The sequence below is a fragment of the Magnolia sinica genome, chromosome 12 (genome assembly GCF_029962835.1).
Source record: "Magnolia sinica isolate HGM2019 chromosome 12, MsV1, whole genome shotgun sequence".
Classification (NCBI taxonomy): domain Eukaryota; kingdom Viridiplantae; phylum Streptophyta; class Magnoliopsida; order Magnoliales; family Magnoliaceae; genus Magnolia; species Magnolia sinica.
In genome coordinates, this window is record NC_080584.1 from 38,027,026 (window position 1) to 38,045,112 (window position 18,087).

The following is an 18,087-nucleotide window of genomic DNA, read 5'->3' on the forward strand; positions in this document are numbered from 1 at the left end:
AGGTGTATGGTTGTCTAATTTGGAAAATTTTGATTAGTTTATCGGGTTTAGGGCCTTGAAGAAACTGGGGAATATGGGTAAATTGGGAATTAAGATAAATAAAATTTGGGGGATTTTGAAAAGCTAGGGTTTATGAATGGGGTATTTTAGGGAAATTGGGGCAATTAGGTCTTAGGGTTTGCGGGGGAGTAAGGGAAAATTATATGGGAGGGCGGATTTGGGTGAGTAGTAAAGTAAGAGAAAATAAATCCAAATAATAGAATTTTCTTTGAATCCTCTTGATACCAAAATTGATGGAGTTACTAAAAGAAGTGGCATAAAATTGAGGAGCTTACCCTACATACCTCTATTGAAGATCAATCCAATGTTTTAAATATTGTTATCGCGTAATGTATCGCATCCTTGGGACACGGATGACTATTGGCAATGTTGTCAAATCGCATATGCGATCGTGTGCGATTGCATATGCTTGTGCGCATATGCGATCGCACAATCGCATATGCAGTCGCACATTTTTTTTTAATTATAAATTTTTTCAAAAAATTTAAAAAAAATCAGAAAAATAGGGAGAAATTAAGAAAAAAGTGAATAAATTATTATATGCCCTTAGCCTTTGCAATACATTTAATGTAAGTAAAATAAAACCAATTGCATAATGAGTTAAATATTACGTGAGTCATCATTCATCAACAATTCTACATTCTACAATATTGTTAACAAATATGAAATATCAACATTCAACACTACTACTTGTCATCAACAATCAACAATCAACAATCAACATCAAGACACTTAGTAAACAAAATGAAGTTATTTATTTATTATTCATCCAATCTTATACTATATACATTGATTTATATGCCATTGTGGCGGATCACCACCACCACCATCATCACCATCATCATCCGAGTCATTTCCTTCTTCCACATACACTTCTCTTCTTCCGTTTCTTCATCATCTGTATATACTAATACTTCATCAACATCCAATGGTGGATCTTCAGCTTAATCATTATCACCATCTCCTTCTTCCATCTCCTCAATCTCTTCAACGGGTTGACGGCTACTACTCGCCCTCTGGCTCTCCTCAATCCTTCGCCTTCGAGTGGTACCTTCTTCAGGTGTTGATCCGTATGCAGCATCTTCAACTTGCGCCCATGTCAGGTCCTCTCCCGCAAATACCGGGTCCTCCGTCTCTGCAAGTCACTCGTTATCCGCATCCAACTCATCTAAGTAGATAGGGTTCCTAGATTGGAATCATTCTCACAATTTTTGATTGTATTGAACGAAAACCAAGTCCTTGAGCTTTTTTTGCTCCAGGCGATTCCTTTTCTTGGTATGAATTTGCATGAAAGAAAGCGTATTTGACATTAGATTTAGCTTATGCCCTATACTAAAAAATTGAAGTTTATAATTACTAAATAAACTTACTGCCTCGAACGTGCTTTAATTGCGCTCGCAACCACTGGCAGAACACGTGAGTCCAAGAATCTTCATAGCCAGCTTCTTTAGAGCTGGATATTTCCTGTTCGGGTCTACTCCATAGGCAGCCTACCAGTCAGTTGAGAAAAGGAGTTTAAGTAGGTTAGATACACTTTGTAGAAAAACTATTTGTAAGACACTAAGACTGACATTCATAGTACGTTATCACTTACTAGGTAATTTCATTGTCCGATGCCTGATGACGATATCCCCTCACTCTTTGTATAGAAGTCTAACAAAGTTGAGATCTTGTCCTGTTCTTCTCTATCTGGAATCATTCTTTCCAACACATCAATAAATCCAACCATATGCATAGTAAGTGCTTCTGCTGGATCAACATAAGTGAATAAACAGGCTGGGTTAATGATGTAAGCAGCCGAATATAATGAAGATGACATTTAGCTGCTCCATCTTCTATCTATAATATCTATAATTGGCTTGTAATCACGGTATTTACAAAAACTTTGCGAAAGGATTGTTTGTTGAACCTGTTTCCCTTCAGCCTTCTTTGACCAAGGCCTACTTGTAAAATCGGCCGACACTACAAAGCTTCTAAGTTATGATTTTTTGCATATAATCTTTGCAGTGTTAAAAAGGCTGTAGTGAAATGGGTGACTGTTGGACGTCACAAGTTACCCCCAATGTGTTTTCTCATTCGACTGAGAAGAAGGGCGTGTTTGTATATAAAGGCCGTGATTCTTCTAGCCCTTGCAATCACATTTATAAATAACCCACCTATATCTTCTAACATAAGATCAAAACAATGGGCTGCACAAGGGGTCCAAAATAAACGTCGCATCTTCTCCATAAGAAGACGACTAACCATTACATACGAGGTTGCGTTGTCGGTAATTACTTGTATAACATACTCCTCACCTATTTCTTCAACTACATTATCTAGTAAGCTAAACAAATGTTCTCATGTGTGAATGACCCAATGTATCCACAGACTTCAAGAACATTGTTCTAACTGGACAATTTATCAAAAAGTTAATGAGAGACCGACCGTATTTATTGGTTCATTCATCGGCTATTAGTGAACAACCATATGTTTTCCACGATTCCTTATATTCAGTTATAAAAGATTGTGTATATTCAACTTCGGTTTTTAGACATGTCTTCCTCATTTCATGATATGAAGGAGGTTTAAGTCCAGGTCCAAATTGACATATAGCCTCAACTATTACTTTAAAGTTTCTCTATTTAACGGGTTTGGTAAAACCACTCGGCAATATATTGAATAGTGGTTTTCCTATCTTTTTGTTTATACCAGTTCTCTGAAGTTATTTGAGCTGGCCCTTTGCCTCGACCCCTTTGATCGATCACATCCTCAGGGTGTGGTCTATACCATCTATCCATGGGCCCATGCTCTCGAGGTCTTTTCGAGGTCGTTTGTTGTACTTGTGGTCTAGATCGGCTTGTTGAAGTAGGGGGAGTGAGACTAGCTTCATCTACATTAACTACGTTTATATCTTCATATGCATCTTGTTCCAAATATTCCTCCTGATGTAGGGCACTATTGCATATCTTTCTTGACTGTTTTTCCATATACTCCATGATCTCCCTTCGGATTTCTGGAGTAATTTTGTCGCATGCCTTTGCATTTGACCCTGGTAAATGTGAAAGGTGTTGCTTGTGCCTTGCAATGCCACCGGAACCCACATACCCACATAACTCACCCACTATGGGAGTCTTATCCGAAACATTACGATAGTGCCCATACTTACAACCCGGGTCATTCGACTTGAGTTTCAAAGAGGAGGATTGGGAAGAAAACATTGTGTTGGTGCCTTGGTGGTGTGTGTGTATTGATTGCTAGTACAAAAAGTAAACTAAAAACTAAAGCAAGAGACTAAAGAGTAAAGAGGTGAGAGAGACTAAAGAGGGGGGGGGGGGGGAAGAGAGAGAGAGAGAGAGTTACACACACACACACACACTTAGTAGTAGAAAGGGAGAAGAGGGAAAACAAAAGGAGAGAGAGAGAGAGAGTGAGTTACACTTACAACTACAAGTTACACTTGTAGTAAAAGAGAAGGGAGAGAGATTTACACACAAACACAACAATTACAAATTTACAAAAAAAAAAAAATTCTTCATTTCTTGATCTTGTCTTCAATTTTGCCTTGGCCCTTGACCCTTGAGTCTTGAATAGTGGAATATTATAGACTTGTTGTAACAAGTTGTGTTGTTGTACACTTGCACTTGTAAACTTGTAAGTAACTTGTAAGTCGTAACTTGTAAGACAAAGTAACAAACTAAAAAAAAAATGTTAGAAGTTAGAACTTACAACTTAAAACTTGGATACGAATATGTATATGATTATGAAACTCTAAGAGATGATGAGAATATGAGATAAGAAAGAGAGATAGAAAGAAAGATAGAAACTAGAAAGAGAGATAGAAACTAGAAAGAGAGATAGAAACTAGAAAGAGAGATAAAAGAGTCTAAGAGAGAGAAACTAGAAAGAGATAGATACAAGAAAGAGAGAGAGAGAGAGAGAGAGAGAGAGAGAGAGAGAGAGAATTGTGTGAATATGATTATGAATTTATGATCTTTAATTCTTTATTACTTGAAAAAATTAGAAACTAGAAAGAGAGTTCAATGGATGGAGCTTGGTTGTCTTGCTCTTGAATGCTGATTCTTGAATCGTTGTAGATTTACTTGTCTCTTCCCTTGATTGAAACTTCAATCTTGAAAGAAATATGGATGGAGGAGTGGAGCTTGGGGCTTGGAATTATGTAAGAGAGAGTGTAAAGAGAGCAAAATAGAGATAAAGAGAGAGAGAGAGAGTTTGAGCTTTGAGTGCATGTAGGAGTGCTTAGAATCCCTTTTTATAGAAGAAAAATCGAGATTTAAAAATAAAATAAAAATTTCCAACGGTCAGAAAATGGTAAGATTTCTGATCGTTGGCATATATGCTATCGCGTATGCTGTATGCGATCGCATACATCGCACATGCGATCGCATATCATTGCACATGTGGCATATGCGATTGCATATGTGCAGTGATCGCATATGCCACTGTTGCATATGCGATTTGTGCACATGTGTGCGCATATGCGAATGTGTGATTGCACATGACAACACTGACTATTGGTTATCTCATGGGATATATCAGTTGTATCCTGTAATGTATCGATGTTGTTGGGAAACATGGGAACATTGGGAAATTGGTCGAATATATCGAATATATGTGCTTTCCTTTATATGGGGTTCTAATATATGTGCTTTCGAACTGAACTGATGGAAGTATATTCAAAGTCTATTAATATAATTTATAAACGTAAGAAGACATGTATGGAAACACAAGCAATACATTCAAAAGAAAAAGAAGAATCACTAGATCAGGTTACACACATGTTTAATTTTGTGTTAAAATACAAAGATTGCAACTGATTTGTGAGAAATTGAGAAATTTTATTTTATTTTTCTCAATTTTTCGCAACTTGACTCATTTCTCCCAAATCTCAAAATTGAAGTACCAAATCCATAATTTTTCATGGAAAACATGAAGAATCATAGATTTATAACCATTTGACACTAGTTTAATGTGATTTACAACAAAAACATGGATCGAAAATTAAAAATGCTCATTGGATCGAATAGGTGGGATATATCGGCACTACTTGTGTGTTTCATATTGCACAAATGGGATACAAGATATATTGTGGGATATATCGGCCGATATCGTCGATATTTAAAACACTGGATCAATCCTCTCTATAAATTCTGTGAACTTGATAATTTTGTTTTTTAAAAAAGGCTAAAACCTTGTGAAAATACTAAAATAGCAGAAAAGAGTTAAATAAAGATAAATATGTGGAATCACACCACAAGGAAAAAGCCAAAGGAGTTGGCACCAAAGGGTTCTAGAAGAATTACTCTCTATGTACCAGCGCAGGAAACAAGGAAAAGAATAATCTTATTCAATTGATATATCATGTACATATAAGGAGTTCATATGAGCGGTTATATGGTCTTTTGCAAATTCTACTTCATTTCAGAGAAGCCAAGGCTAAAAGCCTATTGGTCCACCAGTAAAACCTAATGCTAAAATGTCTCAAACTTGTAATAAAAAGTAACCAAGTGAGGAAAATTAAGGAGAAGTCAAAGTCCTACTAGAATTCCTTATAACATCAACCATATGGTGTATACAAGCTGTATGGTTTGTATACTTCTCAAGAAGATACCATAGCGGTTTGTGTATGTCCATGATACAGTTTGGACTTGTGGGGCCCACAGTCCAACTGATGGGCATTTTAAGCCTTCCAATTGACTCTGCATGATCCACAAGTCAGTTGGACCATTGATCTTGTCCAGAACATTCACTAGGAACATTGATAGGACTCCTGATATTCATCAGCTCAATCTGTATCTTGATGTGACAAAAATCTTCAATCTAGGAGGTTTGATGGTTCAGATCTTTAATCTGGATGGTCAGATGACCTCAATATTCAATCAGGACCCTTGAAGGGCCTGATCTTCAGTCAGGTGGGCCTGATATTCAGTCAAACAATCGGAGAAGAGAATCAAATCATCAGCAAGGTCTTCTTCACCTATTTTGGGATTGGCTTTAAAGAATCCTGTTTCACAGCCCTTCCAAGTATTGAGGATACATTCCCTCAAAGAGAATCAGATAATTACCTTCATAGCCTTCTCCCAGCTATCTGGGGTTGGGTTTATAAAAACATGTTGCACTGACTGTTCCTAAGGCCTTATCCCTTTTCACCATCTCAATCCATGTCGTTTCAAACTTTCAAGGTTCTCCTCAGCAGAGCTGTCTCTGGTCTTCAATGCATGTGACCAGACCATCTCACTCTGCTGTCCATCATTTTATGGCTTACTGTAAATTATTAAGTACATCTTACTATCTACTATCTATTATTTCTAGTGGCCTGATATAAATTTAATTGTATTGCATTTCATTTTCTATCTACATCTTACCATCTGCTATCTATAATTGTATGTCTTACTGTAAATTATTAAGTACATCGTACTATCTACTATCTATAATTTCTAGTGGTCTGATATAAATTTAATTGTATGGCATTTCATTTTCTTAGTTAGCATACCTTTTAGGATTGTAAAAATTATAAAGAGCTTAGTTGGCACATTATCTGCACTGTTCTGCTGGCCTGATGTATTTATTTTCTTACATACATATATTTTTCTGGTTAACTGTTTTTATCCACCTCTTATCAGTATCATTCAGGTAGCCTACTATAGGATAATTATATTACATGTCTTTTGAAAGGTAATCTCTGTTTTTTTTTTTTTTTTTTTTTCCCTGTATAAACAATCAAATGCCAGAAAGAGGAAAAATTCTTTTTGTTAATAATGAGAAACAGGATGACAAATGCCAGTTTGGAATGTTCGTATTATCATGTATTTGGTTTCTAAAGTCACTCATTTTGATTGCAGAGTGATGTTTATCTAATTTGCACAAATGCAATGCGATACAATGCACCAGAAACCATATACTTTAAACAGGTAAGACTTAAAAGTTTTATCTGATCAATTTTCTTTACCTAGTTTCCTGTTCTTCTCTTAATGATGAATATCACATTTTCTTTTTCCTCTTAAAAAGGCAAGAACAATCCAAGAGCTAGCAAGAAAGAGATTTGAGAGGCTACGGGCTCATACACGTGCTGAGATGGAGCTCAAATCTGAGCAGAAGGCCAGTGGCAACTCTGTGCCAAAGACTGTAAAGAAGTCCACTTGCAGGACTGTACAGGAATCTGTTGGCTCTGATTTGTCCGCAGGTGCCACTCTTGCTGCCATGGGAGACACGTCCACCTGGTCGAAGACAACACAAGCTTGTGGTTTGGAGAAGCCAGGCAATGCTGATGGGCTTTTTGTAGATGGCAATTCTTTCTCGGCTGAGAATAAACATGACAAGGCAGAGGAATTTTCAGGTATGAGAAAAGAAGGTTCTCAAACGATGATGCCCTGATAGTTGGTATGATATGGATGCAAACAAAGCTGGTACTGGGCATTTTCATTCCATGTGATGCCCTTATGTTGGCAACCGCATGGAGTGATTGGGTTCTCATCTACCTGCTACCTCATGTGACAGCATAGAACACGTGTAAAAGAAAACAGCTAGCTGTCTAACAGGTGGGTCTCACTGTCTAGATGTCCTTTGCCAAAAAGATAATCCTGCCTTGTTGTCCTGGTGCCTACAGTATGAAAAAGGTGATGGACAGGAGAACTATGGTCCTTTGGCAAAAGGATGTTGCCACTCTATTGTCCTGGTTTCTACAGTCAATGGAACAAGTGATGGCTAGGAAAACTTTGGTCCTGTCTTACAATCTATCATTTTCTTGCTAAAAACATCACCTGCATGATGAGTTCACCAGCTTGATTTCAATAAGGGCATCTACACAGTGGGACTCACTTGATGGATTGCTAGATTGTAGACACTTCTCGCTTGCGGCACAGGAGGTGATCTTGTGGTTGGGCTCGCTTGTCCATTTGTACATGCTTGTGGGATTAGCAAACCCCTAAATACTACGGCTAATTTCCTTGTCATGATGAATGCTAAATGCTCATGACTTGCACTTGTTTTTTGCCCATGAATTCCCATGTGGACTCTCGCAGATTTATAAAGATCATAGTAGTCAATTGGCTGGCCCCATCATATATGGGCCATGACTAAAAAATCAGGCTTTGACCATCCTAACAGCTCGATTGGAGCAGAGCCAGAATGGGAGGTATTTTTTTCTTCTCAAATAGAGCAGTTGAATCGTCTGATGCTGATTTTTTGGCCATGATCAATATGCGTGAGCTCTAGATGAGTGCTCTGGATCATTTATACATCTGTCTGCGTATGAAAGCTCATGCATAAGTGTGTAAATCATCATCATAATATAAGCCTTATCCCAACTAATTGGGAACGGCTATATGAATCCTATCCTACCATAGAATTCATGATGGAAGTTATTGCATTATCTAATAGTCTATTACATAGGTTGACTACAATCAACAGTTGTGCATAAGTCTATAAATAGTCTCGTTTAATTAGCGTTCATCTCTCATAATGCCTCTCAACCGACATAGCCTAGTTAGGCCCTCGGCTGAACCCCTCTTGTGGGCCCCACTTCACATGGGTCTTGCCTCACACGAGCCACCCACCTCACTCGGGCCGCCCACCCTGAACCACCCGCCCTGAGTGTTCCCCCACTTCACACAGGCTACCTGGCTACCCCATTCGAGTCAAGTGTGAAAATGCTCTTGCATTAATCACCCCCAGTGATGAATCTCAAACATGAGACCTCCCGCTTTGATACCACTTTTGACGCAAGACAACTAACCACTTGCTCTAAAAGCTCGAACTGATAGATCATGGCAAATCAATCCCTTTGTCTCATAACCTAGGTCAGACCCTCAGTTGAAAACCCCTCGTGGGCCCCACTTCACATGGGTCTCACCTCACACGAGCCACCCTCCTTACACAGGCTGCCCACCCCGAGTGTGCCCCTGCTTCACACAGGCCACCTTACGCAAGCCCGGTGTGAAAATGCCCTTGCATTAAGAAGGTGATCTTAGTTTTTGATTTCTGGGTATTGTGTTCAAATTTTCGTGACACTGAATCACTTACCGATTGCTGCTCTGGTTTGTTTCCTGTTTCAGCCAAGGGTTTCCCATCAAAATTTGGGAGGAAGCAGTGTGTGGTGGATGAAAACCGTCGTGCAACTTACAATTTACCTGATCAACCAGTGGCCAGACTGGAGTTGGTGTTTGCAACGTTTGAGAGAGAAACAAAGCAGCTGGTTGCTGTATGTAACGGATAACCGACTCTTTCCTTTGTTTCTTAAGGCTTATGCTCATCTGATTTCAATTTTCTGAATCAGGTCGGGCTTCATGCAGATCATTCCTATGCGAGAAGCCTGGCTCGTTTTGCTGCCACACTTGGGCCCGTTGCTTGGAGAGTTGCATCCCGGAGAATTGAGCAGGCATTGCCTGCAGGGTACAAATTCGGCCGTGGGTGGGTCGGAGAATATGAACCACTTCCGACGCCTGTACTTTTGCTTGAAAAAACACACATCAAGAGGCAGCTTTCCCATGGTACAAACCTGCAACGTGGGTCTCAGTCATGGAGGGACGGGGAAACGGTAGAGAAGCTGAGGACTGCAGAAAATATCAGTCCAAAGAGTGTGCAACTGGGTCTCGGAACTTGTTCAACTTCATCAGTGGAGGCAGTTTCTAGTAAGGCGTCGAATTATCCCAAGGAGGGAATCTTCAGTGCGGCAACTTCAGAAGGGAAGCCGGGTTGGTTTGGTGGTGTTGGTGGAACCAAGCCCGTCACAAATAACATGCATCCACTGCAGAGGGACTCGGTAAACATGGATTTAGGAGCTAAATCCGACATTAGTGCTGCGAAGCCAGTCGAAGTGAGCTGTTCATCCTCAGCGAGTAGCACTCCCATCAACATAGCCTCACAAAGGTCTGAGCATGGTTCAGACATGATGACTCCTAGGATGCGGGAGATGGTGTCAAGGAACAGGAATACCATGTGCTCTTTACCCTTTATGCAGCAAGAGGCAATGGCATTACGTGTGAATGATCATTCATCTCAGTCTGGAATCCCCATTGTGAGTGTGGATGGTGGACTTGCTGCTGGAGGAGCATTGCCTAATGGGAAAGTAACGAGCATTTCTGATGTTAATAGGGTGGGCACTGCACCCTTGAACTTTGTTTCCAACCATCAGGCAGGAGCTCCAAGCTATTTTGGCCGTGGCAGCCATCATGAGCAAGGTCTGACTGATCCTGTGAAACTGATGAGGATGTTATCGGGACAGTTGCCAAAAACTGCAATCCCATCCATGGTTGATAGTTCGCAGGTTTTGTTGCCTTTTACATCATTAAGAAGAGATGAATCCAGTGCTGCGGCGAGTGCTGCCAGGGCATGGATGTCCGTTGGGGCCACGGAGCTTAGACAAACCGACCATACAACTGTACCCGAACTGCAGATTGCAGCTACTTCTCTTTACAACCCAACTCGGGAACTTCCTAATGCAGTTTCTCAACCTCGTGAGGATGCACCTGGTTCAGTGGGGTTGCACTCTGAGAAGAACAGGTTTGCTTCCCAAGCACTTCAACAGCCGATGCATGCTGTTAGTGAGGAAGTACGATTTCAGGACAGCAGGTCGACAGTTTTTCCTCGACAAAGATCAGCAGCAGACCCGTCGAGGTTTCCGGTGCAATCTCCTTGGCGGGGCCTTGCTCCACATTCCCAACAGAGGCAGAAAACGGAGATGCTTCCCCCAGACTTGAACATTGGTTTCCAGTCCCCTGGATCTCCAGTTCAGCAGTCTCCGGGGGTCCGGGTCGACTCTCAGCAACCTGATCTGGCTTTGCAACTTTGAGGTGGGATGTTGGAGTTGCTGTTCATGGGTGTTTTGAAGAGAGACTGTGTGAGTTGCAAGAGAGTTGTGTATGGAGGTATCCGAGTGGATTCCTGTTTTTGGCATGAACATGCTGTGTCAAGGAAGAACTTGAATCGATCGTCTGTGAACTTCCCAGCCCTAGCTTTGGAACAAGAGACCTCTCATTTCTCTCCACATTGAACCAACTATCACCAACCCAAAAACAGGTTCCATTCAGGTTTGCAGCAGGTGATCTGTATCAACGGTCAGCTTGTCTCCTTTTTCATTAAGGATGATGACCGGCAGCAGGACGGCTAGATGGATGGATAGAAGGGAAGTATCATCATCTATAGTGTGGACAAGCAGGAACTTTGAGACGAGAAACAGCTAAAGGAGTGCTGAAGATCAAGTGGAAGTGTTTACCTGATGGGGTTTAGAGGTTTGGAAATTCTTCACAATCAGGTGAGATCTACTTTTGAGAAGCAAACCCATTGGGTTTCATTTATATATGGAGAAAGCTGTGTGTATAGTAGGAGATGGGGATATGATTAGTTAGATGTTCTGTGTAACTGCGATATACTGCCGTAGTGTACATTTGATTGTATATTCAATAGAATGCAATGCAATATCAGGCTTGAGAGAAGCAGCTTCCTTTTTTTTTTTTTTTTTTTTTTTTTTTTTTTTGTGGTTGCTTCATTGCCTTCATGTGCTTGCGCTATTGGGTTCTAAAAACACCCAAGGATCTTCTAGGAGGCAAGAGAAACAAGAGTGAATGGGCTCTAGAAAATTGCACTAAGGAGTAAATTACAAAACTTGGAGAAATCAATTCAGAATATTCGAAAGAACTCTATTATGCTACTCCACAAGATTTTTATCCTTTTCTAGAATTTCTACGCACTATGTTTGAGTATAGAATGATAGATGGCCTCTTGTAGAGGGTTATGGAGGGTAAAGGCTACACTGCTATTAAGTGATCCGTGAGATGAGAGACTCAAATATGTCATAGGATTTCCAAGAAGCCAATCTTTATGTCCAATGCATGATTTTCTTCAATCTACTCAACATGATGTTGCTTGAACTCACCAGAGGAATCGTAGGTGAAGATGGCGGAAGAGTAAACATCATTGGAGGAGCCAACAGCCCTGAATTTCCTTGATGGATGCAGCGGCAAAAGCTCGACTGCCTAAGTGACCAATTGTCTACTCTGCCTATTGAGCCATTTCAAGTATTTATGACAAGCTCAAAACCAGTTCCTTGTGAAGACGTCTTTCAGTATTGACAAGCTAAAAACCGTTTCTTCCATTTAAAAAGATTAAAAAAAAAGATAATAAATAAAAAAAAGATGAAGGGTCCTCCACTTCAAGGTGTGTCAGGGGGGATCCTCCGACAGAATCGTCACCCTTATAGATCATTACTCTACCGTCCTATTGACTCAAGCGTTCACTGATGGTCCATCGTATCCTCTTTATGGTCAACCCTTGTGGGAGCTATACCCAAGGGTCCCACATTCTCATAGCTTCACGTCATAGTACAGATCTAATAGAATGATTCTACTAAATCCATCCTTGTGATGACGTCTTTTGGTATTGACAAGCTAAAAACCATTTCTTCCATTTAAAAAGATAAAAAAAAAAGAAAAAGAAAAAAGAAAAAAGAAAAAAAAGAAGGGTCCTAGCAGCAGCTACACCTCCACTTCAAGGTGTGTCAGGGGGGATCCTCCGATAGAATCGTCACCCTTATAGATCATTACTCTACTGTCCTATTGACTCAAGCGTTCACTAATGGTCCATCGTATCCTCTTTATGGTCAACCCTTGTGGGAGCCATACCCAAGGGTCCCACATTCTCATAGCTTCATGTCGTAGTACAGATCTAATAGAATGATTCTACTAAATCCTTCCTTGTGAAGACGTCATTCGGTATTGACAAGTGAAAAACCATTTCTTCCATTTAAAAAGATAAAAAAAAGAAAAAAGAAAAAAGAAAAGTAAAAAAGAAAAAAAAGAAGGGTCCTAGCAGCAGCTACACCTCCACTTCAAGGTGTGTCAGGGGGGATCCTCCGACAGAATCGTCGCCCTTATAGATCATTACTCTACCATCCTATTGACTCAAGCTTTCACTGATGGTCCATCGTATCCTCTTTATGGTCAACCCTTGCGGGAGCTATACTCAAGGGTCCCACATTCTCATAGCTACACGTCATAGTAAAGATGAAATAGAATGATTCTACTAAATCTAGGAAAAAAAAAAAAAAAAAAAACATGTCTTTACTCATTCCATGAAGAAAATGTGACCAATTAACCAACCAACAAAATTGCTTGTTACAAATAACATCTTCTCACTGATGAATCTAGCTAACATTGAACTTGGTAAAATGAAATGGTTGAATAATGTAAAAATAAGATTATTGAAGAATACACATTGAATTTTTGTTAGTAATACAATTATTTCTAAATACGAATTATTCCTAATATCAGTATTTCGTTTACTATCTTGTGTGATCTCGTACAACCTATCTTAGACATAGATGAGCATTTCTATTTTTATTCTACCTCTATTATTCTATGCTGATCCAAGTTTGACTGAGGTTCAATCTACCTGGTGTATTGGTCACAAAGAATTAATTGTAATTCTAATCTTTTTAGTCATCCATTCCCATGTCAATAAATAGAATGAAAAAAAGAAGAAGAGGAAATGCGAACACATCTGGTAATAAACAATTAATCTCTACCAATAGACTTGCCAAAGACTCGAACCATAGTGGTTAGAATAGATACCATAGAGAGATTTTTATATCTCGCATTGAAAATCCTCCTTTGTAGGAATAAACGTATGATCAGGTTCATATATAGTTAGTGATCACTTGTATTTGCATGCTCGTTGCTATCTTTACAGGAATCAAAACCTTTAGTTGGACCACTACCATGTGGGGAGGTTCGATACAATACAAAACGGCCATGTTATTTGCTGCAGGATCTAACTTTTTTATTCACCATAAGAGGATTAACTGGAAGTCCTGGTTCATTCTAGGCTAGATGTTGCTATACATGATACTTATTATGCCATTGCACATTTTCATCATGTACCTTCTATGAGATCGATTATTGCTTTATTTGCAGGCTTTTACTACTGGGTGGGTAAAATCTTTGGTTGGTGTTAGTAATCCTTTTTAGAAATTGAATGGATTCGGTCATATATATACATGGGGATTGTAATAAAAAAAGAAAAAGATTGCTTCTTTCTTTTATCACTTAGGTGCTGTGCGTGATGAAAGTCTCTTTCATGATTTCAAATGAGAAAAGAAGTGAGGAATCCTCTTTCGAACTCTTTCTCACTCACGTCGTTGCTGATGCTGCTGGATAAATTAGAGTTCCAACATAAGTTCTATTTTCTCTATTACTACTCGGTCACTCTTAAAAATTTTCTTCAGAATGAATAAAATAAATAGTGCCTTTATACATGTACTCTTTTAGAGGTCTCATGTGGCTATAATGGAGGTTGGATTGCAGGCAGATCATGTTCACGGGTGCCTTTTTCAAAGACTTTCATTGGTGTGTTTGAGGTGTGGGGGTATTACGTTTGATTGGAGTCGCCACTAGCCGGTTAGATTTCCACAGTCAGTTAAACCATGTAGAAACCTTAAGAGAATGAATCATTGGATTTCCTTGCCTATAATGACTCATTGATTTATGACTGGAAGTTCTAAGTTAGGGACTACGGTTACAAAGAGGAGGGTGTTAGGCATTCTCTTTGCCCATACAACCGTATCGTTTCTACTTCACAAGACTAAACAAACCATTAAGGATCAGACTAGTGCTTGCACACTAAATGATGCAGATGTGTGTGTGATCCGTTGTGGTAATGCGATGCCTGCAACAAGCTATGGTCCGTGTCCGATAAATCTACTCGAACTCACCCACTTGAGGAAGTGGCTTTTTATTATTATTATTATTTTTTAAACCCACGCACACACACCCCCACACACTCATGCTGTAGTGGGTTTTCACCACCGATGGATACTCGAACCCTTCACCGGGTGTTGAAACTCCAGAGAGTCTTCCACCCAAGCAAGAGTAAGGATCCCAGGAAGTGGTCGAACTAGTCAATTCGAGTTTTTGATTGGTAAGATCCAATCTTTCGGTAAGTTGCAGAGAATATACTCGAATTGACTGGGTGCTCAGATGGAATACATGCAACATGCGATGATGATGGGCAAAGTAAACAAGGGGGTAGAGGAAGAAGTGAATGTTGCATGATGTTAATGTGAGATTAAATGAAGCAGATTAAAGTAGGGCAAAAGGGTGAATGACTTATCACAAGGATTGGATCGAGTGGCTTGGATTGGTGTTTCCGGTTACTTAGGTGACTAAAGGCTGGGCTTGGCTAGGTTTACATGGGTTGGATTCCTCTCCTTCAACTCTCACTTCTCCTTGGTGGAGGGATGAGATGGGTTTATAACTTTTTAGGTTGATAATTGTTGGGAAGTCTAGGGGTGAAAAAACTCTAAGGGCTTGGATTGGTTGTTAACACAATCCAATGGTTGGATCGATGGTAAAGATTGTAATTTCAGCTAAAGGGAAGAGTAACGAGGTCTTTTCCCTTTCTAGTGCGTTTGCCAAGGAGTTCAGTTGATGTCACCACCCCACCTAACCTCTCTTGCATAAGTTGAAAGATTGTCACGTGGATCTTCCCCATCTTTCGCAGGCGGGCCTCTAGAATGGCTTTGTTCCTCTCGATCTTGCAATATTGTGGTCTTAGGTGCTAATGGGCCTTGGTGTGGGCTTGAACTAGGCTTGGACTTGGGCCTAAATTTGGGTTGAATTGATCAGGTTGGACTGAGTTGGATTGAGTTGACTAGGTTGACCACGTTGACTAAATTGAATGAGTTGAATTGAGTTGATTGAGTGCTTTAATTAACTTGTTGGCCTTGAGTGGAGTATCTACAGTTACACGACTAATAGGTGAGGAAGGCAGGTTGAACACTTACGGTTGGCATTGAAAAGTAGATTAAAAAAAATGCTCTTATTTAAATGAGCTAGACTTTACAAGAGGAGATTCTAGGCTGTTTGGTAAAACTTATTTTCACCACTTATCATTGAAATTGGCTATTTTCAGTGTTTTTCTTTGATTCAGCGTGTTTGACAAATTAAAAATTTTGGGCACTTAATTTAAATATTCATTAAAAAACAAAAAAGTTTCCCTCCTTTAACTTAAGTGATTTTAAGGGTTTTTATTTTTATTTTTATTTATTTATTTATTTTTTCTGAATGATAACTTCATCCTTTTTCTAACTATTTGTGCAATCTTTCAAAGAACCAACGAGCTAGGGTAGAAACCGCGTCAACATGGCAAAGTTCTTTAACCCATCATAATGTTATTGTAATATCCCATGGTCCATCTATTTTGCCAAATCATTTTAGGACATGAGAAAAAGAAAAGAAAAAAGAGGCACACCCAAAGCTCAAGTGCATCATACCATAAAAACTCGAGGAGAGCAAAAAAATGAGGCACACCCAATGCTCAAGTGCACCACACCATAAAAACTTTAGGGGATAATGATGCCCACCATTGAAACCTTCCTAGGGTTCATTGTGATGTTTATTGCTATCAAATCTATTCATAAGGTCAAATAGACTTGGATGAACAGAAAACACAAATATTAGCTTGAGTGAAGACTTTTGAGGGCCCAATTTTCAATGGTAAGCTTTCAATACCCACTAATTTATGTGATGTAATCCACTTGAACTTTCGATTTGCCTCATTTTTTGAGTTCATGACCTAAAATGAGCAGGAAAAATGGATAGATAGTGTGGATATAACACATACCGGTCGTACTCATTCCGGCCGAGCCCTGTTTCGACCAATCAGGGTTATTTACGTGTGATCTGTACGGATACGCATGGTGCAGTCAGGGGATTTCTTGCAGATATGTATGGTTATCTCTTGGAAAGTGGAGCTGCAATGTATCAATTGCCATTATGTGTTGCTAGAGTGGTCAAGTGAACAGGCGACCGAGTCCAGATGATCATATGACAAATAGCAAGCGGTCGAGTTCGCATGTTTGCTTAACAAGTGGCTAAAGGAGGAATAAAATGAACAGAACATGGGAAGCATTCAAAACTCAAGTCGTGAAGAATGGTTACCATAACCGTTGGAATGTGGGAGAATCCAGAATGGTTGGATTAACGCTATAAATAGTAGAAGATTGTAGCAAAATAATTCATCTCATACAAAACCAATTAAACCAAATCAATTATCTTTTCAATTAACTTTCAATTTCTAGTATCTTTACATTCCATAATGTAATCTTTACTTTCCATGCTAAGTAAATTACATTCCTTAGTGTAATCCTTTAATTTTTGCATGTTATTTACATTCTGTAGTGTAATATGTAGTGTTAACGAAGTAGCTGGTAACTTTTAGCTGTAATCTTGAATCTACGCTCACACGTTGGATTCAGTTCTGCATCGGAAAGGCATTCTTCGACAGTTTGCAACGGTCGACTATAAGGATTTATTTCCCATTTCATTCAAATCTATATTGAAAAGTCCTTTCGTATAAAAGGCAAAGGAGTAACCTATCTTTAAAGGATGAACCCCACCCTCTGACTATCACCTGATCTGTTTACACATTAAGTGAGTGGCTGAATAGGTGACCGATCTCTCCAGATTTTGGTCATACTCTATGTCTGTCTATATTGGCGCTCAGGGTCATTATTGTTCCATTCGAATTGGAGCTATAAATCCAATTCTGGCATGCCTGCACATTGTGTGAGAAAACAATAGTTGAACAATTTCCTAGCACGTCTGATGGGACCTTGTCTATTAATTGCCAGTTCCACTTTTGCCAAAAAAGAGGAGTGCACGTGCTTCCGGAGCCAAGCCTTCTACACTAACCGCACCACATCCAGGTGATGATGTATAGGTCCCAGTGCCCCTAGAGGTGTTTAACTTGATCGGAAATCAGGCAAGACTATCCACATCTCGAGCCGTACTCCTGGACGAGGTTCCTGTTGTACTTCGGGATATTCAAATGGGCATTCGGATGGTGAAGGAATATGGAAGGGCCTAAGCGGAGCAATTCTGTATTCGGGCCGAAAGCACCAATCATTACATGGCCAGCCAGACTGAAGATATACAACGATTATTAGCCGTGATAATAGAACGAATGCTGCCAGCGTCACAACATAACGGAAGCTCAGTCGGTAATGCAGTCCTATTGCCACCTATGCCACGTTAC

General features: G+C 39.7%; 1 protein-coding gene across 1 annotated transcript in view; it reads left to right on the forward strand.

Moving 5' to 3' along the window:
• Positions 1 to 11,492, forward strand: part of LOC131221238 (uncharacterized) — a 44,863-nt gene extending 33,371 nt beyond the window's left edge. The window contains exons 6-9 of the mRNA XM_058216434.1: positions 6,903 to 6,971; positions 7,069 to 7,396; positions 9,114 to 9,259; positions 9,335 to 11,492. Coding sequence (XP_058072417.1) covers positions 6,903 to 6,971; positions 7,069 to 7,396; positions 9,114 to 9,259; positions 9,335 to 10,849 — 2,058 coding nt within the window. The 3' untranslated portion in view covers positions 10,850 to 11,492. The remainder of the gene's footprint in view (positions 1 to 6,902; positions 6,972 to 7,068; positions 7,397 to 9,113; positions 9,260 to 9,334) is intronic.
• The last annotated feature ends 6,595 nt before the right edge of the window (positions 11,493 to 18,087 follow it).